Source organism: Nymphalis io, chromosome 29, assembly GCF_905147045.1.
Source record: "Nymphalis io chromosome 29, ilAglIoxx1.1, whole genome shotgun sequence".
Taxonomy (NCBI): Eukaryota; Metazoa; Arthropoda; class Insecta; order Lepidoptera; family Nymphalidae; genus Nymphalis; species Nymphalis io.
The window spans coordinates 4,823,513-4,849,507 of record NC_065916.1 but is presented as its reverse complement, the minus strand read 5'-3'; the positions used below and the strand labels follow the sequence as shown (position 1 = coordinate 4,849,507).

The following is a 25,995-nucleotide window of genomic DNA, read 5'->3' as shown; positions in this document are numbered from 1 at the left end:
CATAGACATAGGCAGTCTATTTTTATCGTTTGTCATTTTGTATAGTCTATGGAATCTAAAACCAAAATCGATTTTTCGTTATTATTAATGATATTTTTGTCTCTGTTATTAATAAAAAACGCTGTTTACAATTTTAATAGATTTAGCAAACGTATATACATTTTATAAATGATTTATTTAATTTCAGCTATTTGACACAATTTTGTTGTGGTTTAATATTTATTAATATTTTGCTGAAATTCATTCGATTATATTAATCGAGTACATAATGAAAAGTCATTTGACTTTCGTCACTTAAAATCATTCTTTTAGTCTGTGGGTTTGTTTTGGTTTAAAAATTGAGAGATATTCAAGATGGTAAATTAATTTGCTTTTTCTAATGTAATCCATTTATAATTTATCCTAAAATGAAATTTATTTGGTTTTAAGATGTGTTAACTTGTTGTTTATTAAAATATTTCGTTTATTATCAATGTACTTTTCGGTGAAATTTTAATTGAAACAAGAGGTTAAATCTGGAAGTTTCAGTATTATTATAGTATAGTTTATTTATCACAAAATTGGTATTAATCAGCTTAAAATATCGCAACTTAATTTATATTTGTGTCATTCATCTTCCTTTTCATTTAAAATAATATGACTCATTCACCCGTAAAAGGTTTGTTCTTTCTATATTATACACATATTAAAGTTAAAATTAATTAAATAACAAAATTTTCGCTATTAAAATCCTAATTACACTAAAATAAAGGATCTAAATTATGTAAAATCATAATAAATTTAACTTATATGTTCAGATGTTTTTTGACAATGGCCGTTAAGTATTAAAAAAAAAAGAATGATCATAACGGCGTTTAAATTATATGCAGATTATACTTAAAGAATTATATGTTGCATTAGGTGATCTTTTTGATTACTTCATTTAAAAGATGTCGACATTAATTTGACATAGTTACAATTTTACTTCTTCTTTCCTTTTATTAAACTTCCGCGTCAAGGAGAAGAGGCCTGAGCCTAGTCGGATGTAACAGGCTGTTACATTTGAATTAAATTGGATATGGCTTAAAAAAATTAAAATGCCTATCACTGAAAAGTATTGCAACTGCATTATCACCTCTCAATACAAAGATTATGAACATTTATTGCCATTTTAAATTGGTAATTTACGAAATATTGTATTTTATATAAGCTTACATGACATCCTAGTACAGACGAGCCTAATTTGGATATGACCAATGGTGCCATATCATACACTGGTATACTACTACTGGCTTACTGGTGGTAGGGCTTTGTGCAAGCCCGTCTGGGTAGGTACCACCCATTCATCAGATATTCTACCGCAAAACAGCAATACTTGATATTGTTGTGTTCCGGTTTGAAGGGTGAGTGAGCCAGTGTAATTACAGGCACAAGGGACATAAAATCTTAGTTCCCAAGGTTGGTGGCGCATTGGCTATAAGCGATGGTTGACATTTCTTACAATGCCAATGTCTAAGGGCGTTTGGTGACCACTTACCATCAGGTGGCCCATATGCTCGTCCACCTTCCTATTCTATAAAAAAAAAAAAACATATCTTATATTTATTAAAGGCTCTATTTTATATTGATGACATTTTCAGCAACCACAGATCCTAGTGCTGAAAGAAGGGACAGATCAATCCCAGGGCCGTCCGCAGCTTATTTCCAACATCAATGCCTGTCAACTCGTCGTAGATGCTGTGAGTATGTTCATTATAATATTTGTATATTTTTATCATGCCTGTCTTCAATCTCACCTGATGAACCTTCTATGGTGGATTGAAATGTCTGGAAAGTCATTCAAGTATTACATAAGCACTAATAATGTTAGAAGTATCACATCCTATCTAAAAAGTTATTTAATTTAATTAAAGTTAATTATTATTCATTTCTCTTATTCAGTTTTTTAAAATATGGAATAGTCCAACTGTTTTGAGCGACTGCTTCTTTCAAGTGTATTTTTACTCAGTGTCTAGTAATTGGAAGTACATACTCCCCGTGTACATTTTAGTGCCTTGGCAAGCATGTAAGTTCTGATGCTACTGTGCATGATACTTTTCCGGTTGCGTCAAATTGCTGTCCTATTGGATTATGACAGTGAGGTAGTAAAGAGTGCATGTGTGTTGCACACACTTGTGCACCATTATATTTGCCGAGTATTTGGCTAATCTCTCTTGAGATTGACCGCCATGGCCAAAATTGGTTGGGAGGACATCATTTTATAATTGAAATAATAAACAGGAATGTTATTTTTTTGTTGATAGTTGCTTTTCGATTAAATGTGGGGTGGATGGTACTTGATATAATTGCAATTTTTGATTTATGCTCGGTGGCTCAGGATTGAAAGTCTGTCATTCATAGCTGTCACTCTGGTCCTGTTATTGAAATCGGTGAACAACTCATCAGTCACACAACGTGGAATTTGCATGTAGTTCTTAAAATTAAAACTAGTATTCCTTTAAATAAGTGTAAATAAAGTGATGCTTTATATCAAAATGCTTTTATAATACTTGAATGACTCCATGGAGTGTCATTAAAATGACTTGAGATGAAGCTGTCACAGTGTCAGGCAACATTATAATGTGTTTGTTACATACAGTGATTACACTCGTTCCAATTTCTGAATTAGTGATGGGAATTGAATGATATAATGAGATCTACGTAAGTAGATTAATTTTTTTTTTTTTCTTAGCCTTTTTATAAGTATAACATTATGTATATACTCAGGTACGTACTACACTGGGCCCTCGGGGCATGGACAAATTGATTGTGGACCACAATGGAAAGGCTGTTATATCGAACGATGGTGCTACTATTATGAAGGTATGGTTCATATTTTAAAAGATAAATATTTCTTTATTTTTTTACTCCAAAATACAGGATGCATTTTTACATATTTATTTTTGTCGTAACCCATGATTTGTTATATTTTGTCAAGGATCTTATGATGCGATCTGGGGCATGTTAAGAGCATAAAATCAATCGCTTTTTTTTCTGAAAAGTCAAACAGTATATAAATCTTGATTAGTGTTTGCATGGTAGAGCCTGTAAATACTTAAAAACTTTGATATAATAAATCTTTTGTCTTCTTCCACAGCTCTTAGATATTGTCCACCCAGCTGCTAAAACACTGGTCGATATTGCCAAGTCCCAGGATGCTGAGGTAACTATTGTTATATAATACTACCTTGTTCCCGACCGTTCATAGACAAAATTGAAAATCAAATAAAAAAGTTAACTTTAGAATCAAAATGAAAAAGACAATCAGTCACTTTTACCTTTGCCTATTTTCAAAAAAATAGTTGACTTTTTTTTTATATGATTATAATAAACGGATCCAATTTCCGAATGTATTTGTGGACACAACGTTTAATGATACTATCTATTAGTTATTTACACTTAGCTGTTACTGTAAAAATATTACATAGGATTTTAATGTCACAGGTCGGTGACGGCACCACCTCTGTGGTGATACTCGCTGGTGAGCTGTTGAAGAGGTTGAAACCTTTTGTTGAAGAAGGCAAGTAACATTTAGGTGTTTGTAGAAATGTAACCTGTATAATTTCAACCTGTATTGAAATAGTGTGGTGGATTAAGCTCCAAACCTTCACATAAATTGGGTAGCAGTAGGTAAACTTCAGGATTTTACTTTTTTCTATACATAAAAATATCTTGCCAATGATTAAAAACAATGGATACAATTTCTGAACCAACTGTGTGGTCTATGATAGTAGACATGAGGCTCATCACTATGCATTTCAACTTAATTATGATTTGATAAAATTCTAATACAATACCACCACCACCAGGTGTTCACCCGAGGATCATTGTCCGTGCTGTGAGAACAGCTGGCCAGTTAGCTGTGGATAGAGTTAAGGAACTTGCTGTCAAAATTGAGAACAGCTCTCCAGAAGAACAGAGGTATTATTTTTATTTATTGAGTATTACTATTACATTGCTGTGTCAGATTATTAATTAATATATGTAAATTAATTAATATTATTAATTTCACACGGTATAAACTTCACACAAGTAGTAGTAGATATTAGCTCTTAACTTGTAGCCCGCAAGATTTTCTATGTTCCCGTGCCTCGGAGAGCACGTCATTGTTCCTTCACCGCATCTGTTTCCGGTTGTGTCTGATTTCCCTCTCATCGCATGATATCAGTTAGGGTATGTGGAGAACACGTGTTTGTGCACAATTATATGTCCTGCACAGTTGACGAGGCCAAAGTCGATCAGGAGAACATCACTAAATAAATTGAGTGTTGTTCATGCTTATAAATTGTTAGAAAGGAACCATACATTACTTTCATATAATGATTTACACAGCAAATGCTATTTAAGTGGTCGGGTGGTACACTGGTTCAATCATTATGTATGAATGAAATCAGAATGAGAATGAACGAAAGCCGTTTGCTACTGCAGAAATACATTATATTATTACAGACGATGCGCGAGACATTCATTTGTTATATATTTGGGTACACCAAAATCTTTATTTATCATATTAATGTTAATAAAAATAAATCTTGTCTATGATTAAAACAATCGGATCCAATTACTGAATATAATGTGGACAATCGATAAATGAGACAAAACTTACTATAAATATTGCTAATTAAAATTTAATTATAATACATATAATGAAAAATTATCACTTTTAGGGAACTCCTAAGTAAATGCGCGTCAACAGCGATGTCGTCGAAGTTGATCCACCAGCAGAAAGGCCACTTCTCCAAAATGGTGGTCGATGCTGTCTTGTCATTGGACGCTCCCTTACTGCCCTTAGATATGATTGGTGAGTTAAATTAAATAATTAAGTGTTTATTTCACACCATTACTAATGTATGTTGCCGATGATTAAAACAAACGGATCCAATTTCTGAAAAGGCGTTGAGGATCACCATATTTAAAATGAGGCAATAGTAGAAAATATCTATAGGTCTATTATCAGTTTCAATCGCTGTTATGCCATAAATATTAATAAAATATAAGAAAAAACTACTTATAAGAACTTACGAACAAAATGAGCTTTAGAATTTTAAACTAAAACTAAATAAATAATAAAAAAAATTCAATTATATAATAAAATTCAAATTGAAAACTTGTACATACATGATTAATAGATTATTTTTTTTTATTGAATGTGAATGTGTGTTTGTCCAGGTATCAAGAAAGTGGCAGGAGGTGCATTGGAAGACTCATTCCTCGTAGCGGGCGTGGCGTTCAAGAAGACGTTCTCGTACGCCGGATTCGAGATGCAACCAAAGAGCTACACCAACTGCAAGATTGCACTGCTCAACATTGAATTGGAACTTAAAGCTGAGCGGGATAATGCTGAGGTCAGTACTATTGGCACTCAATGGCTTCAGGTACTGAGGTCTCGGGTTTCGCAACCTTGTGCCAGTAAAAACTTATTGGGGTTTTCTACCGAAAAATTCTTAGTCACAGCTTGGAATCTGGAAGGGTTAAGTGTATACATGCTCGTGCCTCACAAAGCGTGTAAAGTCATTAGTTCTGCCCCTGAGCCCTATCTATATGTCACTATTATAATGTATGAGCTACCGAGCTTGGCTCTAATAATTAATTTTGTGAAAAATTGCAAGAATTATACCCCTATAGATAAACTTAAAAAGCAAAACCTTATCTAAATCCAAAATTTGAACAAAATCGATAAAGCCATTGTTAATATTATAAGATGATAACGTTAATAGTTAATAGTTGAAGAGAAATGTTAGCATGTTTATGAAATATCATGTTGGTTCTAGGTGCGCGTGGATAACGTAAAGGAGTATCAAAAAGTGGTGGATGCGGAGTGGCAGATCTTGTACGACAAGCTGGCCGTGCTGCACGCCAGCGGCGCGCAGGTCGTGCTTAGCAAGCTGCCCATTGGGGACGTCGCCACGCAATACTTTGCTGACCGGTGAGCTGTCACTAATCTAAATGAAATCACTAAACTAATTGAAATTTTTATTATATACAATTTGTCAAACATTTTACTTGATGGGACAGAGATGGTTTTTATAAAATAAATCTGTAGATATTTTTAGCTTTGCGTATTATTAAATTTAAATCTTATGTTAAAAATTGCTATTAATTGAGGTATTATTACTCAATACAAGATTATATTAAACTTCCTATTTGTTATTTAAGTGGTGGAAAAGAGTTTCTTGGCGCTCCTCTGTATATTATATAATCTTGTAAAATGACGATGCAATCGTGAGTATCTTGGGAGCGTACAGTAACCGTCTCCCGTGCCCGCAGCGACATGTTCTGCGCGGGGCGCGTGACGGAGGAGGATCTGCGGCGCACGCAGCGCGCGTGCGGCGGCGCCGTGCTGAGCTCGGTGCGCGACCTGCGCCCCGACGCGCTGGGCGCCTGCGCGCGCTTCGACGAGCGCCAGGTGGGCGGCGAGCGCTACAACATATTCACCGGTCAGTTCACATCCACGTACCAGCTCTTATGCGGTAACTCTAGCCCATTGGTTAAGACTGGGCTGGTAGGGTGGGGGAAGAGTGTAGTGAAACAGTGTCGATGTTACTTTGTTATAACTGCTCTAGCTGGAACTTAATGTTAAGGTTTTAATACTTTATATCGAACGAAGCCGAGTCAATATGATAACTAAGTTATATATACGTATATATATTTTAAATATGTATATTCTTACCATAATGAAATTATTATCGCAATTATACCCAAGTAAAAAAGTAAAGTGAAAAGCATTAACAAATGATGTACCCATCCCCTTAATATTACTCCACTTCCTAATTCCATTTTTTCCAATCAGGTTATGATAAAGAGAACGCGCCTGATGGTGAGAGTTATTAATATTGGTTCAAATTATTTGTATAACTTATATTATTGTTTGAGTGTAAAGTGTTTGAGTCATTTGAGGAACATAGTATTAGTATTAAATGCTTTGACAGTTGATCAAAATCCCTTTCATGTATATATAAAAGTTGATCCTAGGTAATGTTGTGTTTAGTTTTTAGTTTTAGTATTCATAAAAAAACATCGTGTTCCATAAACAATCAGATAATAATAAATAGCCAGTAAATTATCCACTGTACTGCTCAGATGCTCCTCTCTTGAGCAGTTTTGTAGGTATGTACATAATATCTTATGATGAGCCGAAATGGTGTAGTGGCTAGAACACATGAATAGTAACAGATGATTCCGACACTGAATTTCTTTGTGCATTATTTGTGTTTATAATCTTGTTCTCGGTGTTAAAGGAAAATATCGTGAGATGAACCTGTATGAGTCGATTAAAATTCTGCCAGCATTAGAGCAGCATGGTGAAATAAACTCCGAACCAATTCTACAGGTGGAGAGAACCTTGGGCCCACAATTGGGATGTTTTAAGACTGATACTTTTTACTATTCCAAATTTATAAAAGAGAAATCATTGATGCTACTTGATTGATATAAGATGAGCTGCTGCCGTTTATAAGTATTTTAGTATATATATTCGTGTCATAGCTATAACTTCTATATTTATTGTTTTATTTATAAATAATAATATCCTGGTATAATCCTAAACATTTTTCACACACGGCCATCTGATCCTTGTACTATGGAAACCACAACTGATATACTACATATACTACTTTTCTTTTGTAAATACATACTTATATAGATAATTACATCCAGACTTAGGACAAATAGACATGTTCATGCACACAAATATCTGTCCTGGGTGGGAATCGAACCCACAACCTTCGGTGTGAAAGGCAAGCATCCACCAACACGCCAACCGTCCCATCAAAAATCTAGTTTATAGTTAATGTTAAAAGTTATTTTATCTACACAGGATGTCCCGCTGCCAAAACATGTACATTGATACTCCGTGGCGGAGCTGAACAGTTCTTGGAAGAGACGGAGAGGTCTCTACACGATGCTATCATGATTGTGAGGCGTACCATCAAGAACGACGCCGTCGTCGCCGGTGAGTTGAATGAAGTTCGCAAGCTATTTAATTTTTAAAGACAAAGACAGACATGCAAATAAGCCATCTAATCTCATATAAATAGGCACTCTAAGAAATATTAATTATTTCCTACACGGTCTATACATCAACCATGGCAACTAAAATGAACATTATATTTTAGTTAACCCTTGTGGCTTTAATTACATTGGCTCACTCGCCAATCAAAACAGAAAATAGTAATGCAATGTATTAATATTTTGAGGTAGAATATTCCCAAAAGGTCTCGATAGGTTATTGTAAAAAAAATCTAAAAATAAATCTCTCTCCAGGCGGCGGTGCTATAGACATGGAAATATCGAAGCACCTACGCGACTACTCGAAGTCGATAGCGGGCAAGGAGCAGCTGCTGATCGCGGGCGTGGCGCGCGCATTCGAGGCGATCCCGAGACAGCTCTGCGACAACGCCGGCTTCGACGCCACCAACCTGCTCAACAAGCTACGCCAGAAGCATCATCAGGGTGAGTTCTTACCTCCCTTTCTAGTCACTAGCTTCGATTACAGATTTGTGCACAAAATTGATTATTAAAGCTCATGAACACTCAGTGGTGCTGCCTGCGCTGGAACCATAAACTTTGGCTGAATTCACGTGATTTAACCACATTAAGACAACTGAGCTTATATTTTTACAGATAAGTTTAGTTGTTGTATGTAAATTTAGTAATATAGTAAAGTGAAACTTGAATAAATATATAAAATGCTGTCTCTAGGTGAAGTGTGGTACGGAGTTGACATTCAGAAGGAGGATATCGCCGACAACTTCGCGTCGTGCGTGTGGGAGCCCGCCGTCGTCAAAACCAACGCTATCACCGCCGCGTGCGAGGCGGCCGCACAGGTACCACTTACCAGTTTATAATTATCGTATATAATACAATAATCCATAATTACTGTCTCATTGGTCTACTGGCTAGCTAACCTCGAGGTTCTAGGTTCAAACAAAGGGTTGGGCACAAATTAATAGACAAGCAATTATAAGTAACAGCTGGAATTTAGATAAAATTGGCTAGCTTTTAACTACTAAACATATCTTCATAAAATATACATACACTTCATGCTATAACCCCGTGCCTGATATATAGAGATCAAGAGTTTTGTTGGAATAAACTAATCTCAAGATCTACCAATCCGATTTGAAAATGTGTTTTCGTGTTGGATAGCCTGATATTGTAGATAAAAAATTTAAGACTGTAACATCACGCTACAACTAAGGGGGCCAAGCTGTAATGTTTAATGCTAATATAAATTTATATAAAATATTTTTACATTGTCAGATCCTCTCCATCGACGAAACAATAAAGAACGTGAAGGGCGGCGGTGACATGCCGGCGCCGGGACGCGGTATGGGACGGCCTCGTATGGGATAATCGACCTTACCACCTCGATATAAGAATCACACGCACGCTGCAGCGTTCTTACACCACACTATTCTAACTAATGTCTGTCTCGCTCGAACAATGCGCTGAAATCCAATGCAAGCAATGACTGGATCATTTGATTAACCAAGGAGTTAGTTAATAAATAAACTCAGAAGTGTGACATAACTAAAAAGTTTTGCGTCAGAAACGTTACATCAAAACATTGCATTCAAAAATACTTCATTAACTAAATTAGTTTATTCGAACTATGATAAAATTATTTACTTTGAGCGAGATAGATTTAAACAACTATGAATTAGAATGAGACGCATGATGCGAAACAAATACAGTTGTATTTTAAAGAAATAATTCCAATTGACATCATTTTTTCTCTTTCTAGCCTATTAATATAACAATTACAAGAAAGAGATGGCAATATACATCGTCATGTATTTTGTTTTTAATTTCAAGAATATGTATGAAACAATTTATGATTTAATTATTTAAGAAACCTGAAATTATTTAATTTTTAGTCTTCGTATTGCAAATGTCCGCAAAAATTATAAACATGTCTTAAACATATACGGGCTTATTTATAAGCGTTTAATAGGCGTTTAGTTAACCTATATTATTCAACCAAACTTAAATGTTAGAAGAGACCGTTTAGTTTCCAATATCATTTTGTAAAAGCCTTACCTTACTAAAGATACCTTAAGTTGTTAATAAAAATCGTTCTAATGTTGAGTATATCTTGGTAACCGAAATTCTGCCACATGTGTATTCCAACAAACCGCATTGGAGCAGCGTGGTGGAATAAGCTCCAAACCTTCTCCTCAAAAAGGGAGAGGAGGCGTTAGCCCAGCAGTGGGACATTCACAGGCTGTTACTGTAAACACTTACGGGCCCATTCTACAAAATGACAATTTATTTGGCAATATTTGGTTGAATTAATATTTATATTATAAACTGTTTCATGGACGAGTCGCCGAGAGCTAGACCGCGCTAGTTTTGTTCTCATTTAATACAATCACGCTTCATAAATATTAGACGCTAAGTTATTCTAGATATGGATTTACTAAATTAAAAAGTATTAACTGAAGTTTAGTTTTATTTCTTCCTTCTTCTTCTTTTTATGAAAAAAAGTTAGCTATTTCAGTATTTTTCGATATTATAGATAGGTAGCAAATAGAAAATAACTTTGTACTTCATCATATTTATAGTTAAATGGTATATTGAAACGTATGTTTGCACGTGTGCTAAATAGGTCTAACAAAAAAAAAAAAAGAAATAAATGCTAAAGGGCGCAAATAAAATGCAAAAATACAGCAGTTACTAATTAAAAACAAGGAAATTCCTTACAATGATATTGGTATAATTAATACACATATATTTAACAATACGCCGGAAAGCATTTGCAAACAAGCAAGGTGTGGCAATTCATAATACATGGCGACCACGACTGCTCTGACAAGTGTCACGACGAAGAAGAAGGTGTATGTCAAATGCCTTTATAATATTAACATATTAAAATACATTTTTAGAGGCTTACTGGGCTAATCATATACTTGTCCTGTCTACAAATAAATAAAGTGACTGCGATTTCAATTTAACTGCCTATTTCAGTTTTTGTATTAGAAGTTATTGTCAGGCCTTGTAATTGTTTACAAATCTATAGCCTATTCCAACAACAACCCAAAATAAACAACTTTGACACGGATATCAATTGACGCGATATCATTCAAATAAAGAAAGAACATTTTATAGTGCGTAATACAGCGGAACAATTAGAAAATCGCATGCAATTTGTAAATGTACGATTTATTTATTTATTTTATTTCTACTCCGATTGGAATAATAATGTCCTTCCAGACCGATTTCGGCCACGGCGGCCAATATTAAGAGAGATTAGGGAACTGCGCAGGAGATATTATAGTGCACAAGTGTGTGCGCAAACACAGGTTATTCTCTATTCCCCAAATCTCATAATCTGATATGACGGCAATCCGATATGACCGGAAAGAGTTCAGGCGCAGGACCAATGACAACGTGCTTTCCAGGGCACGGGAATGTATACACTTCCAACTTCATAAATATTAGACGCTACTGAGAATTTTCTGACAGAAAAACCCAATAACATTTTATTGGCCCGACCTGGGAATTGAACCCAGGATCTCCGAGTCTGCGGCCTTACATCAAGCCACTAGACCAACGAGGCAGCAGAAAGGAATATGGTATATACAAATAAATTAAATAAAACAAAAACCCACATGAAGTTCATTGACCGGGACGAAGGAATACCAGACCAATGGTTCCTTCTCTTCAGAGGGGTCAAGGAATCGCTTGCGCATACTAACATGACGCCCCAACGAAATGTAATAAATTAAATATTTAAATTTATAAATAAATATTTCCATGTGGGTGTAGTGTAGAATGAATTAATTGAATTACAATTTTATAATTGCTTTTTATGTAATCTAACCATCGTAAACCATAAAACTACTAACTTTTTTGCCGGTTCTTTTCAGTAGAATCTATATTCTGAAATTATGACTATTTTAAATTAAAATTCATTTTATAAAATGAAGATTCAAAAGTAGGTACTTTTAATCGTAAGAGCTTACTACTAATAAAGTATTAAATGTGTATTTTAAATGAAAATCAACATTGTTTTTAGTTTAGTGCGTCACACAAAAATTACATTGAAATAATTTATTCGTTAAGAACACCAGAGAATTGCAGTCAAAATAATAAAATTAGAAACTCATTACGAATTCATAAACCAACATTGGCCCCAATTTAACGGATACAATCGTATGTTAGCCAAGAATCCTTCACAGTAACCGCGGGAAATGTTTAATTGCAAGAAAAAACTTCCGTTTGTGTCCTAACGTTCGTCAATTTCTCATCAGTCTCGACTACATTGTGTTTACATTCGGTATTCAAAAAAGTAATTAATTAAAATATTATATTTTGGGCGGGAAATAATATGTCAAAATAATAAGTCCATGTATTTGTTATAGATTATAAAAACACATTAAAAATATATCTGTAAAATGGGTAAAGTATTTTGTATGGTTTTGTGTATTATGTTTTTTTCTGAAGTGATGTCATGGACGGTTGATCTGGGTGAAGTGAAAAAAATATTTCTTGATAACGAAGTACAGTCTGACGAAAATAGTGACGAAATTATAAATAATGAAAACGATTTACTCGGAGAAAACTACGCACGAAATTTCGGTTATCAAGGATATAAGGAGAAAGAGGTAATATTAATATATTACATGATGTGTTTTTTTGTGATGTAAAGTCTATACTAATATTATAAATGCGTAGTTTGTTTGTTTTTTTTTTGATGAAATTACTATTTATTTGTACCTAAACCCACGCAGGCAAAAACTAGTATTAATAATGTCTAATTATATAGGTACATTTTGTATTTTTATTTGAAATTAAACGATATCACATACAGGTTTATATGTATATATTCACTATCAAAATGTTGGAGATCCTTAATAAATAAATAAATAAAATGTTATAAAAAGAATGCGGGAATACGTAACTATCAAATTTAATTTTGATTATCTGTCAATCAACATCGCCCATAGCCTTTTCATATTTTAACAATTAGTTTTGTATTAATTAATAATATCTTTTAGGCGAGCAGTATAATTCGTAATGGTAGCGTTTACCTTGAAGGCTTGAGTAAGGCCCTGATGACGTACCGAAATACATTATACAAGTGTAGTCTTAACAAAACTAATAGCAAGGTATGTATAAAATATGTTATTAAAAATATTTGACGAGCCGGTTGGCGTGGTTGGTAGAACACTTGCCTTTCACGCCGAAGGTTGTGGGTTCGATTCCCACCCGGGACAGACATTTGTGTGCATGAACATGTCTGTTTGTCCTGAGTCTGGGTGTAATTATCTATATAAGTATGTATTTACAAAAAGAAAAGTAGTATATGTAGTATATCAGTTGTCTGGTTTCCATAGCACAAGCTTTGTACAAGCTTAATTTGGGATCAGATGGCCGTCTGTGAAAAATGTCCCAGGATATTATTATTATTATTATTATTTGCTAGTATTTACAGGGTGTGTCCCTGTAAAAGCGTAAGGATATAAATAAATAAATAAGTAAATAAATTTATTTTTTATTCTCTCCCACAGACAATAATGTTTACATTTTCCTTTTTTATAATATATATAAATACAGTTATATGTGGGATACAGGAGCCCAAACTAGGTTGCCCTGTGCTAAGGGTCTCCTGGCTCCCCCTCTTGAGTAAGGAACTATTTATTTGTTTAATTTTATAGAAAACACGAGAAACACTAAAGCTTTTACAATATATTATCTAGTAATAAGTTATACTTATGCTAATAGAAATAAAAAGATAATGTATGCTTGTGAATATGTGCGTGTGAGTGCATGTGTATGGGGGGGTGTGTGTGTGTGTTTGTGTTTGTGCCTGTGTGTTGTATGTATGTGTATATATGGTGTGTAGATTATTTTTTTTTACTACAATTGCTTGTTTATTATTATTTACCACCCCATACAGTTATACAGCTATATATGCTATTAAAGATTGACATAATGATATATAAACAGTCCTGATGAGGGTCCAGTCAGCGATATGTCTCATATTTTTGAAAATATATGTAAGTTTTCTGAGTTTTTGACTTAATTGTTTTAGATGCCCTTTAAAATTAAGATTTTTATCAATTGTTATACCTAAGTATTTAGGTCGATCTATTTTATTAATAATGGGACAGGTACATTTGGTATGATCTGCACGATTACACGAATGAGCTACTAATTAATGTGATATTGTATTATTAGGTGTGTACGCAACACAACACATTGAAAAAACTATGTATTGAGTTTTACTTGGATTCAGAGTGAGGGTATTATAAGCCATCCAGTGATTAACCGTATTAAAACCTTCTTGTGCAAATTCAAATACTTCATTCCATGTTTTACCGTGAAATGTAAGTGTGGTATCATCTGCATATGATATTATTTTACAATTTCTTAGCTTTAGATTGCAAAGTTCATTTATATAGCAAAGAAATAGAGTTGGGCCTAAAATGCTACCCTGCGGAATTCCATAAGTGACAAATCTCTCATTGCTGATAACGTCACCTATTTTAACCTGCTGGGAGCGACCTAGCAGATTATTTTGTAAAAGTTGTAGTTGTCTATCTCTAATGCTTAAACTGTCTAGCTTCTCGATCATTTCATTCAAAGAGACTGTATCGAATGCCTTTTGAAGATCAATAAATATAGTTAGGCATTTTTCTTTACTGTCTAATTTGTCTACTATGAAATCCGCAAGAGAATGAACTGCATCCGAGGTTGATTTTCCTTTCCTAAAGCCATATTGTGTATCTGCGATTAAATTTTTATCTTCCAAATATTTAATGTCTATTATTTATAATTTTTTCAAGTATTTTCGAAAGGGATGGTAATTTGATACAAGGTTTCTGTCTCCGGCTTTAAAGATGGGTATTACTATGGATTTCTTGAAACAGGAAATATACCTTCGGATAAACATCTATTAAAAATGTAGGTGAGCGGAGTCACAATAAATTCAATTAGACACTTGAGTACCTTGGACGTTATGCCATCCCAGCCAGGACTACAGTTTGATTTTAGGTCGATTATAAGTCTACATATTTCATCTTTTGTAGTGCTTAAGAGAACGAATGAGTTTTGTATAAATGATGTTCTAAAGGTATTAGTGAAGGTGGTTGGTAGGTTTGAGGTTATTTTTGAGGCCAGATCGGCACCTATGCTTGCAAAGTATTTGTTTACTGAGTTTACTGATTCCAGGGGTGTTTTATTTATATTAAGGAGTTCAAAAGGTTGGTTTGTAGTTTTATTTAAGTTATTAATATTTTTTATTACGTCCCATATTTTTTTGTTATTATTTTCAGCGGCTTTAATTTCATTTCTTTCGTAGTCCCTCTTACATTTTTTAAAATTAGATTACAAAAATTCCTGTAACGTTTGTATGTAATTCTTAGTCTCATTATTTACCTCTTTCTTTAATTTGTAGTGCATTCTATCCCTAGTTCTTATGCATTTCAGCAAACCTATGGTGATCCAGGGTTTTTTAATTATTTTACTTCGAGGAAGTCTATTGGTAATTGTGTTTTTCAAAATAATGTTTTGTATAAGGTTAATAAATATGTTCATACACTGATCTGGATTGTTATTTATATTATATATCTCACTAAAATCTAAATTTTTACAATCATCTTTTAATTTGTCAAAATTTAATTTATATGAGTATTTTAATTTTTTATTCATACATAAAATAATTGCTTCGTGATCTGCTATTGCTGTTGTTAAGATGAAGGTAAAAGATGATAGTTTTGTTTTAAAGATTATATGGTCTAAGCAACTATTGGCTCTAGTAGGCGTGTAATATGCCGGGATTAAACCAAAAAATGACAGGACTTCAAGATAATTCGAAGTATCCTGATTTAAGTCAGCAATATTAATATTGACGTCTCCCATTAATATTATGTTTTTGTACGATGAAAGCTGCACGAGTAAGTTGTGGAGAGAAATGAAATTATTTAAGAGGCAGAAACTAGGAGGTCGATAAACGATAATATTAACGATAACAGCCTGTAAATGTCCCACTGCTGGGTTAAGGCCTCTTCTCCCTTTTTGAGGGCTTTGAGCTTATTCCAACACGCTTCAATGCAACTCGCGTTGAAAATGCTGTAACATAGGAGTAGGTGTTTTCGGAGGGGAGTGTTCAATTGGCATTTTTCTATATATGCCCTTGACAAAGTGTCACCCCAACTTTATTTTTAATAAATAATTATATATTATAATAAGTGATCGTATTTAAAGTACCAGGGCAGCAGGATTTCGCAAGAGGTAGGCGGGGCCTTATAAATCGTAGCCACGAAGCGGATTGTACTAGGCGCAAAGTACCAGGCGCCGCGATGAACGTATACCTTCTTATTGGTTATGCACTCCTATTTTATAGCACGGATTTATTGTTTTTAATTGTAACTTTAACAAACAATTTTAATCACAAACAAGCCAATAAACACATGCACTCAGTAAGCGGTCCGAGAGGGAAGAGGATATACGGTTATTGAACGGTATCCGGCTGAATATTTACGACCGTCGTCAGGATATGTGATACTAAAATTTATAAATAGAGACAGTTGCGAAATATTACAAAATTAAATTTAATATATTTGAAGAACCATGTTATTATAAATATTTGACAAATTAAGTAAATCTGTAATTATAAGACTTATATTGTTAAGCATAAGACAATGATTGTAGTAGTTTTAAAATGATTATTATATAATTAGCGTTTTACAAGCGGCTTAATTCAGAATATATAGAAATTGGTATTTAAAAATATCAATTTCTATAACTCTTTTTTCATAATTTTTATAACTAACCAACTATGTAAAAGGAAAAAAAAAATTGATACAGGTTGTATCGAAATTTTCATGGTGCTATCCCCAATAGTGTTATGTATTATTTATTTATTATTATTGATATATCAGTCAGTTACTCTTTTTTTATAGAATAGGAAGGCGGACGAGCCACCTGATAGTAAGTGGTCATCAAAGCCAATAGACACTGGCATTGTAAGAAATGTTAACCATCGCTTTCATCGTCAATGCGCCACCACATTTATTACCACATTACACTGGCTCACTCACCCTTCAAACTGGAACACAACAATACCAAGTACTGCTGTTTTGCGGTAGAATATCTGATGAGTGGATGGTACCTACCCAGACGAGTCTGCACAGAGCCTATATAGCAGTCTTTACTCGTTTTTATATATAGATATCTTAACATAAGATTTAAGTTTATCAACGTTAAAATGTGTTTAAGTATGGCGACAAGTGATAAAACATATTTATCAGATCGCGATTTGCAAATTAATTAATTTATTTATTAAACTGTTATTGTACTTCTGTTATGGACGAAATACTGACGTCGCAGTAAACGATATATATGTCACTTATTCTTTTATATATAGATCAACGTGAAAATTCAGTGGCGTTTTTCTTTATTATCAAGTTTGTTATTCGTCTGTCTTATATTTAAAAAAAAGTTTAATTAAAGAGTATTTCACTGTATGTGTTTATTTACGAAACGTCTCGTGGATGAAACCAGGGACACACTAAATGCAAGATGAAATTTTCAATTTTTAGGCAAACAGTCAATTGAAAGAGAAGTCAAATGAAATATTGTCGACGTGTGGGGCCGCCACTAATAACAGTGAATACGTTCAGAAATTGTCCGAACTAGCGCTGTTGACGACGAATAAACTGCGAGACAAGGCGTATGATAATAAGGATTATAAGGTAACGATATTTTTTAACCAAAGAGTTTAAAAAGGTTCACAATTCAGTTGCTTTTTTTATGTTTCTTACCTCTGAACTCCGTAATTTATGGACCGATTTAGATTTTTTTTTATGCTTGGGATTTCACTTTAAAAAAAAACACATCCTAGGATGAAAAAATAGAGGTGACACTTTAAAAGCGCGAATTATTTTGTTTGAAGTTAATTTTTTTTTATTTATACTTTAAAAAACAAACTTGTCTTTTTATTAATTTTTTCGTTACTTCTGCATCAAAGCAATCTAATTAAACGATGATGAATCGTGAAATATCGATTATTGATATTGTGTTATCTACATACATTTATACAAATAAATAAAATTTAAGTGTAAGTCTGTGATTTCAAAATAACTGCCTCGACGGCAACTAGATGCTAATACTATAAAATAATGTGTAATGTTTATACAAAGTTATTGATATTATACAGAATGATGCTAGAAATGAGAACGAGCTCTTGCTACAGCTAGCATGGTTGCTGGACCGGCTGGCGTACCTCACCGGGTACGAGCCGAACCCTAAGGAATTTATTGAAACAGGTAGGCGACTATTTGTCACAAGCTTACCGGTTTTAGCGGTATTAGAGTCGTGTGAATATCCCCTCACTATTTTACCAAACATCATTGTCAGTATTTTAACATTAAGTATGTACTACAATATAATACATACATTGAGTATGTAATACAATACAATAATAATGTTCAGTGTGTTCCGCTGTGAGTGAGACAGTATTTCTTTTGATCGCTTACAAAATACATCGAAAGATAATATAAAACGTCTTTAGCTCAGATGCGACAAAATATAAATCGCAACAAACTATATATATTTCATGTTTTATTACGAAAGGATTGTGGGCGAAAACGACACATATTCGAAGGAAATACGAGCGTAAGTCGAGATTTAGCAATACGTGATACGAACAAGCGGGCACGGCACAGGGCCCGACGCAGGGACCGATTTTTTTTTTTTTTTTTTTATAGAATAGGAAGGCGGACGAGCATATGGGCCACCTGATGGTAAGCGGTCACCAACGCTCCTAGACATCGGCATTGTAAGAAATGTCAACCATCGCTTACATATCCAATGCGCCACCAACCCTGGGAACTAAGATTTTATGTCCCTTGTGCCTGTAATTACACTGGTTCACTCACCCTTCAAACCGGAACACAACAATATCAAGTATTGCTGTTTTGCGGTAGAATATCTGATGAGTGGGTGGTACCTACCCAGACGAGCTTGCACAAAGCCCTACCACCAGTGATTTGGCGTTGGATTACCATTTGGCGTCGACTGGATACTAGAGTCGACGGCGTGCTTTTATGTAGTGATCACTATGTTTTTATTTATTTTTGAGATTGTCGCAAATATCTAAGAACGACAAAGAAAAGACAAAGTTATCGTGCGCTCAGTAGCTTTCACCTGTATGTCTGTTATAAGAGAGACGCAGACAACTATTGGCCGTAGGATAGCTTTGTCTCGCTCACTTTTCAGCTGTAAACTGAACTTCTGTACACTACTGTTAACAGTCAGGAGTCATTCTGTGTCTGGCCTTACCGTCCATACAATGGTATTTAAATAAAAACCTGTGTTCTTTTTTATATATTTGCCGGTCAAGTAATAACTCATTTTTTTCTTAGAATCAAATAAATAATCGAATGTGTAATTAGCATTTAAATGTTTTTTTTTTAATTTAATTACAGAAACTTCGACATTTGAAATCAACGAAAACGACGCCACTGAAAAAATCGATACCGGATCATTAGAACTTCTCGAACAAACAGAAAATGGCCGACCGCTGTCAAAACTCCCGCCGAAACAGTTGACGGCTGTCAAATCGATTAAAAAACGATCCGCGGAGCCGTTGGAGAATGTAATGAAGTACTATGTAAAATATAAAGTGTGGAATAGTTCTAATCAGTTTGATAATTTTAATGATAAAGGTGATAAAAAATTAAATTTTGATGTTCAAAATGTGTTGACAGTACGACCTATTAGCAAAAGGTCCGTAAAAAGAAAATTCATTATTCGACGAAATAAAAGGAGAATGAAAACTTATGAATGAGAAAATTTATGTTTATTTTGTTTTTTAAATAAAAATGAGTTATTGTGCTTCGTTTTTCATTTTAAATGATTTAGTTTTAGTTTTAGTTTTACATATATCATTATTGAAGCCTTATACTCCTTTTTTTAGTTCTTTTGACTGATTATTATGAATTTGTAAAAGAACTTTTTTTTAAAATATTCATAATAATTTACCGTTCTTATTCATTAATTTTAGTGACTAATAAATTATTTATTAATATTGTTCACATAAGTAGGTGCAATAAAAAAACGACAATTATTATGCAAAATATATATTCAATACATGTAATTACGTTGAACAGTATAACATAAGACAATTGATGGATCACACGATCGTATTTGTAAAATTACAATTTAATTCTTAAACACTAAACTTAAATATTAAAAAAACGTAAATTGAATAACGGTTATAAAAAAATTACGCCATTTTCTTGACAGATAAATTCCCGCCAATTTGTAAAGCACAGATAATAAAAAATGGATTCGATTTCGACACCGAGAAGAATAAATAACATGAATAAACTTAGTAAAATCAACGATTATATTGTATTGGTGGTACTATCTTGTACTTTGTCTGGAGACACACAAAGTCAGTATCGAAATCTGTTAAAAGTTGAGTGTCTAAAAATCTCTTGATTATGCTGTAACGAGTGATTAAATATCCTTAAACCTAATTTTTATTGTCAATTTCAGAATACTTTTATAATATTGGCAGATTTCTAATTAAAATGCGTTACGGAATGTCGCGTACAGATGGAATGTCTGAATTCGTATCTCATTTTCTACACCTGCCATGTTATTTTTTTTATTATGCCAATTTGTGACTTATAAAAATTTAAATTAAAAGATATAGATTATTTTTCTAAATCTTTTTCAAGTATACATGAATACTTTATATAAATAACTGCGAATGATAAAAACATCGAAAACAATTCATTGAAGGCACTTCACTTATATACTAGAGACCATATATTTAAAGGCACGAATAGACAAGAATGGTCGAAGTTTTAATAAATTACATAAAATGAGTAAAAGAGTTGGCAACACTTTTATTGATATTCAATGTTGCCATTACAAAACACGACTTCAAGATTTTTTCCTAGAAATTAATAAATTGGGCTTGTTTGATTATTAATGTGTAATAATTTAGTTTTTGTTGGATATAAGTTACATATGACTCTGTGGTCTCTTCTTCCTGCTGAACAGTCCTCCGAACACACCCTTTTTGTCTTTCTTCTCTTTCGTTCCCCCTCCCACCGACAGCTCTGACTCTCCTGATGATCTATAAAATTTTATAATGCAACATTTAAAATAAACTTATTTAAACTTGTTATATTTATAATTGTTAAATTAATAGCCTGCATAGGTTTCATTGATGGGCAAAGACCTCCGATGCGGGCTGGTGGACACGGGTAGGTGTTCTTACGATACTCTACTTCACCGCAGATAATGGGATGAATTATAAATACAAATAAAAAACACGAAAAAATTCAATGAAAATCAGTGTTGCCTGTGTTTGATAAAAGTGCGGTGCCATATGGGCCACTTGATGGTAAGTGGTCACCAACGCCCATAGACATTGGCATTGTAAGAAATGTTAACCATCGCTTAAATCGCCAATGCGCCACCAACCTTGGGAACTAAGATGTTATGTCCTTTGTGCCTGTAATTAAACTGGCTCACTCACCCTTCAAACCGGAACACAACAATAACAAGTACTGCTGTTTTGCGGTACAATATCTGATGAGTGGGTGGTACCTACCCAGACGGGCTTGCACAAAGCCCTACCACCAGTAAAATTATATACAGACATATTGTCTCCCAACTTACCGAGACGCCGGTCTCTGGTCGAGGGCCGGAGAGCCGCCACTGCCGGCCACGGAGGCTGGCCTCGTGCTGCTAGCACTGCCACCACCATACGCTGTGGTACACATAGCTCGTTATTAAACGGACACACGGATACAGATCACCACAACCCATGCGTGTCATTTGGAGAAAGCTTTCTTCATACATATATATATTATTATAATAAAAACGAATATGTTACTTCAGCTGATTCTAAATTAAATAAATAATCAATATACAAAAAATACCTTATTGCCTAGTTATTATATATAGAAAATTTTATGAAACGCCCATTCCAAATAACAACAAAATTGAACAAAGCCTATACACGTACAAGCTTAAACTAACTACATAAGAAGCTATAAGTCAGTTATATACAAAGACGTAGCCATTATTTACTTCTAGGTCTACAGCTAGATCCTAGACTAGAATGCAATAAACAACGGTCTTCGTCATATTGAATTGATAAACTTTTTTATTAACCCAAATATGTGACTAATAAATGAGTCCTTGATAAAACTCCTAAACCAATATGTATAAAACTTATACCAGAAGAAGGCATAAGCACGTTAAGGAGATTAAGTATAAAATCTATATTTATATTTTAAGAAAATAACTTTGTCTGTCTGACTATTAACGCTTGAACCGATCTTGACGAAAGGTATGACGCAAAGTGAAACCCAAAAGAAGAATATAGACTTTATATATCTAACACCTGACCCCCCCCCCCTTCTAAGCCACCTAACACGCGAAGACAAGTATTAATAAATATGTAGCTGCGATTACAGTTAGACTGACGTGACACGTCTGAATTTAATGTTCTTGTTTTTATATAAAGGGATGTTTTCTTGTTTTGGCTACGTCATTGCGTTTGAAAAAAGGCAATTTGAATAGAATTTATCATCGATAGACTTTTAAATACTCATAATTTTTTTATAAATAATATTTCATACAAATTCTATAGAAATTTCCTTTTGTAATTTTTGTCTTATTTCATCTTATTTAAATGGCATATAGAATCGATTTATAAGCTAGCGGCTTTACCAATAAATAGCTTAGTGAGTGGTAAGTAAGACAATACTGTCTCCTTCTTTTGAATTTTGAATGAATGATGACAGAGAGAGAAAGAGATATCAGATGTTTAACTCAGCAGCCGCCAAACAAGATTTATAAGTAAGTCCGTATAAGCATTGCAACACGTAGACGCACCGCACGACCAATAAACTATAACAAATTAAAGCTAATAAATAATATAAAGAAATATTCTATACTATAATTGGCTATTGAGATTGTAAAAAATAATCCGAAGCTATTTATTACTTTAGTAATCTTTATACAAACACTTGTTATGATATTAATCATTACTTTCTCATATAAATTTATAAAACAAAGATAGACAAACCAGTGATCTTGATAGTATTACAATAACATCGCGTTTAATATTGTCTAGACCAACGTCGGGGCGAGAGGTAGATGTTGGGTACCCTGGGACCTCTCTACCCCTGATATGTGTGTACAAAATCACGATGATCGGTTAAGTAGGTAATCGTTAAAATATTAAATTTTGAAGTGAAACTTATTTGTGTGAAAATCTTGTAAAGCCAAATCGTTTGCATGTCATATGTTAATTAAACGCGTTTTTATTTCAACAGTAGCCCATTATAGTAAATACAATAAACACGACAAGCGATACCACAGATAAAACGAAAACACCATTTCTATACAACCAAAGCTTCAATAATATAAATAAATAAATTAAAATAAACATACATTGTCTATAACTAAGATAAAGAATAAACATTAAGCTTAGATTTTTACATTTAAAATAAAGGTTAGAATATAAAAAAAAAAAAAAAAAAATAGTTTATTATCTATGGTTAATTTTAAAACACTAAAATATATTTAATAACTTAAATAACATACATTGTACTTTATGTAACACATAAAGTAGATGGCTAGGTCCTGAGCAGCGTAGGAGAGAATATATCATAAATATAATATGAATTAAACAGTTACAGATAAAAATTAGTTCATTAAATTAGAAGTGTCAAAAAATGGCGGGAATATTATTATTATAGATAATACAAGAGGTTAAGAAAATATACGTAAAAAAAAAATTATACTAAAGAAATTTTACGGTCGAAATATCGATTATAATATTAATTTATTAATTATAATATAAACCATGATTGCATTTGTTATACTTTTCAAAGATCGATATTAAGTGAAGTTAATTCTTTGAAAAAAAATATCGCTAAACCAAATGTTGTTGATGTTGATAAAATATAACCTATTGTACTTGAAAAACTAGTGAACTCGTCAGTGCTTGCCCGGATATGATCACCAGACTATATTATATTCTAAAGTTAGTAAATACAAGATATGTTGGTGAAAATGTATTATTTTATATAATTTCGAACCAAGGACTTAAAATTGGGCGTTTGAATGAAAAATAGATTACGGAAATATTAACATTGATCTGTCGAGCGCTCTATAAAAGAGCGTTATTGGTATTCAATTGTAATTTTTATTTAGAAGCACTCGAACAAATTAGCCATCTGATGTATTTTTTTATGTGACCCTCGCTCACATAAATACTGGTATAGTGAGTATAGACTCATTACACAAGTGCTATGAGCTCACTCACTAAGACCTTGCCAAAAAACCCTACACTAAGTTAAATTTATAGTATTTAATTATTACAAAAAAGAAAACAAAATATAATCATTCAAATACCCAAAAATATGTCTAATATATACCGAAACAGCCTGTGAATGTCCCACTGCTGGGCTAAAGGCCTCCTCTCCTCATTTTGAGGAGAAGGTTTGGAGCTTATTCCACCACGCTGCTCCAATGCGGGTTGGTGGAATACACATGTGGCAGAATTTCAGTGAAATTAGACACATGCAGGTATCCTCACGATGTTTTCCTTCACCGTAAAGCACGAGATGAATTATAATCACAAATTAAGCACATGAAAATTCAGTGGTGCTTGCCCGGGTTTGAACCCACGATCATCGGTTAAGATTCACGCGTTCTTCCCACTGGGCCATCTCGACTTCTAATATATACAGAATGTTGAAAATATTGTGCCTTCAAACAAATAAAATATATCATAGAGAAATAAAGTGTAAGAAGCTGAAAGCCGTGTTAGTTGTAACTGCAGCGAAACATCAAACCGATAAGTCCCAAAACTAACCACTGCGAGTATGGCGTTGTTTCTGCAGAGCGATCTAGTTGTGAGCTAGGGATAGTTTTTTTTTTTATACATTTAATAATTAACCTCGTGTTAGGCCTACTAAGGTATAGATAGTTCTGAAGTCTAAGAGGAAATGTTAAAGTATTAAAGAGTTGACCATTTTAAATAAATAACAATATTTAGAAGCGTATTATAACTAGTTGACTGCCTCGTTGATCTAGTGGCTAGATATAAAGCCGCTGACCCGGAGGTCCTGTGTTCAATTCCAATCGGGCCAATAATAAGTTATTGGATTTTTCTGTCAGAAAATTCTCAGTAGTCCGGGGTCTGGAAGTTGGAAGTGTGTACACTCCCGTACCTCGGAAAGCACGTAAAGCTTTTGGTCCTGCGCCTGAACTCTTTCCGGTCGTGTCGGGTTGCCGTCCCATCGGATTATGTGAGTTAAAGAGTGCACCTCTGTTTGCGCACACACTTGTGCACTATAATATGTCCAGCGCAGTTGGCTGGAAATCGGTCTGGAGGGCCTTATTATTATTATTACTAGCACCAAAAATGTTTTGGAACTCTTAAAACGTACTGGCAAGTTTTGGCCCACCAATTGTCCTTCAATACTAAAAATTCACAATGCACTACTAATGTTATTTATAAAAAAAAAAAAACAACTATATGTCAGCCATCTTTACTAGGCCCCACCCCCATTTCAGATTACAAAACAGTAGCCAGAAGTGTTACATAAGAGACTAATGACTATTATATATATATATATATATATAATGAACTTATAATAGGGATGTCAGGAGTGGCAAAAAATATCGATATTAAGGTAAGTGTTTTTAATAAAAATATATCGATATATCGATATTTTTCCAACGTCTCTAAAATATAGCATCTCTTAGATGTGATACAGAAGCGCAAAGATAATCGTCATTAAATCAAACTAATCTCTAGCCTCACAAAAGATCTCAATAAGACTTGATGCGGAAATATTACACGAAATGATTTATAAATAATAAAAGATATATATTAATATTAAATATCTGCAATGGTTGGAGATTACGTCACGCATATACGTGATAGAGTTTCATTCAAGGCATTATCACGACGTTTTTTACGGT

At 33.6% G+C, this 25,995-nt stretch overlaps 3 protein-coding genes across 7 annotated transcripts in view; 2 read left to right on the top strand and 1 right to left on the bottom strand.

Moving 5' to 3' along the window:
* The first annotated feature begins 264 nt into the window (after positions 1 to 264).
* LOC126779513 (T-complex protein 1 subunit eta) lies at positions 265 to 10,462 on the top strand. The gene is made up of 14 exons (XM_050503562.1): positions 265 to 357; positions 1,620 to 1,718; positions 2,746 to 2,841; positions 3,116 to 3,181; positions 3,463 to 3,538; positions 3,828 to 3,939; positions 4,686 to 4,819; positions 5,188 to 5,363; positions 5,790 to 5,944; positions 6,286 to 6,455; positions 7,835 to 7,969; positions 8,281 to 8,469; positions 8,719 to 8,843; positions 9,280 to 10,462. The coding sequence occupies exons 1-14, from the start codon at positions 355 to 357 to the stop codon at positions 9,370 to 9,372; spliced, it is 1,629 nt and encodes a 542-aa protein (XP_050359519.1). The 5' UTR covers positions 265 to 354; the 3' UTR covers positions 9,373 to 10,462.
* Positions 10,463 to 12,412: 1,950 nt separating this feature from the next.
* On the top strand, positions 12,413 to 19,816 carry LOC126779797 (uncharacterized). Its single transcript, XM_050503934.1, has 5 exons — positions 12,413 to 12,626; positions 13,020 to 13,130; positions 17,568 to 17,720; positions 18,185 to 18,293; positions 19,455 to 19,816. The coding sequence occupies exons 1-5, from the start codon at positions 12,417 to 12,419 to the stop codon at positions 19,814 to 19,816; spliced, it is 945 nt and encodes a 314-aa protein (XP_050359891.1). The 5' UTR covers positions 12,413 to 12,416.
* A 276-nt stretch (positions 19,817 to 20,092) lies between these two features.
* Positions 20,093 to 25,995, bottom strand: part of LOC126779433 (spectrin beta chain, non-erythrocytic 2) — an 87,256-nt gene continuing 81,353 nt past the window's right edge. For all 5 annotated transcript variants that reach the window (XM_050503354.1, XM_050503349.1, XM_050503353.1 and 2 more), the window contains 2 exons: positions 21,667 to 21,757; positions 20,093 to 21,118 (listed from right to left, as the gene is read on the bottom strand). In XM_050503354.1, coding sequence (XP_050359311.1) covers positions 21,004 to 21,118; positions 21,667 to 21,757 — 206 coding nt within the window. In that variant the 3' untranslated portion in view covers positions 20,093 to 21,003. The remainder of the gene's footprint in view (positions 21,119 to 21,666; positions 21,758 to 25,995) is intronic.

What these genes read in the sequence shown, in the direction of transcription:
- LOC126779513 (XM_050503562.1), top strand. An exon ending in ACTGCCCTTAGATATGATTG is followed by an intron (nt 4,820 to 5,187) that starts GTGAGTTAAATT and finishes GTGTTTGTCCAG; the next exon opens with GTATCAAGAAAGTGGCAGGA. An exon ending in GCGCTACAACATATTCACCG is followed by an intron (nt 6,456 to 7,834) that starts GTCAGTTCACAT and finishes TTATCTACACAG; the next exon opens with GATGTCCCGCTGCCAAAACA.
- LOC126779797 (XM_050503934.1), top strand. Translation starts at nt 12,417, where the DNA reads ATGGGTAAAGTATTTTGTATGGTTTTGTGTATTATGTTTTTTTCTGAA. An exon ending in TTAACAAAACTAATAGCAAG is followed by an intron (nt 13,131 to 17,567) that starts GTATGTATAAAA and finishes TTCAATTTTTAG; the next exon opens with GCAAACAGTCAATTGAAAGA. An exon ending in TAAGGAATTTATTGAAACAG is followed by an intron (nt 18,294 to 19,454) that starts GTAGGCGACTAT and finishes ATTTAATTACAG; the next exon opens with AAACTTCGACATTTGAAATC.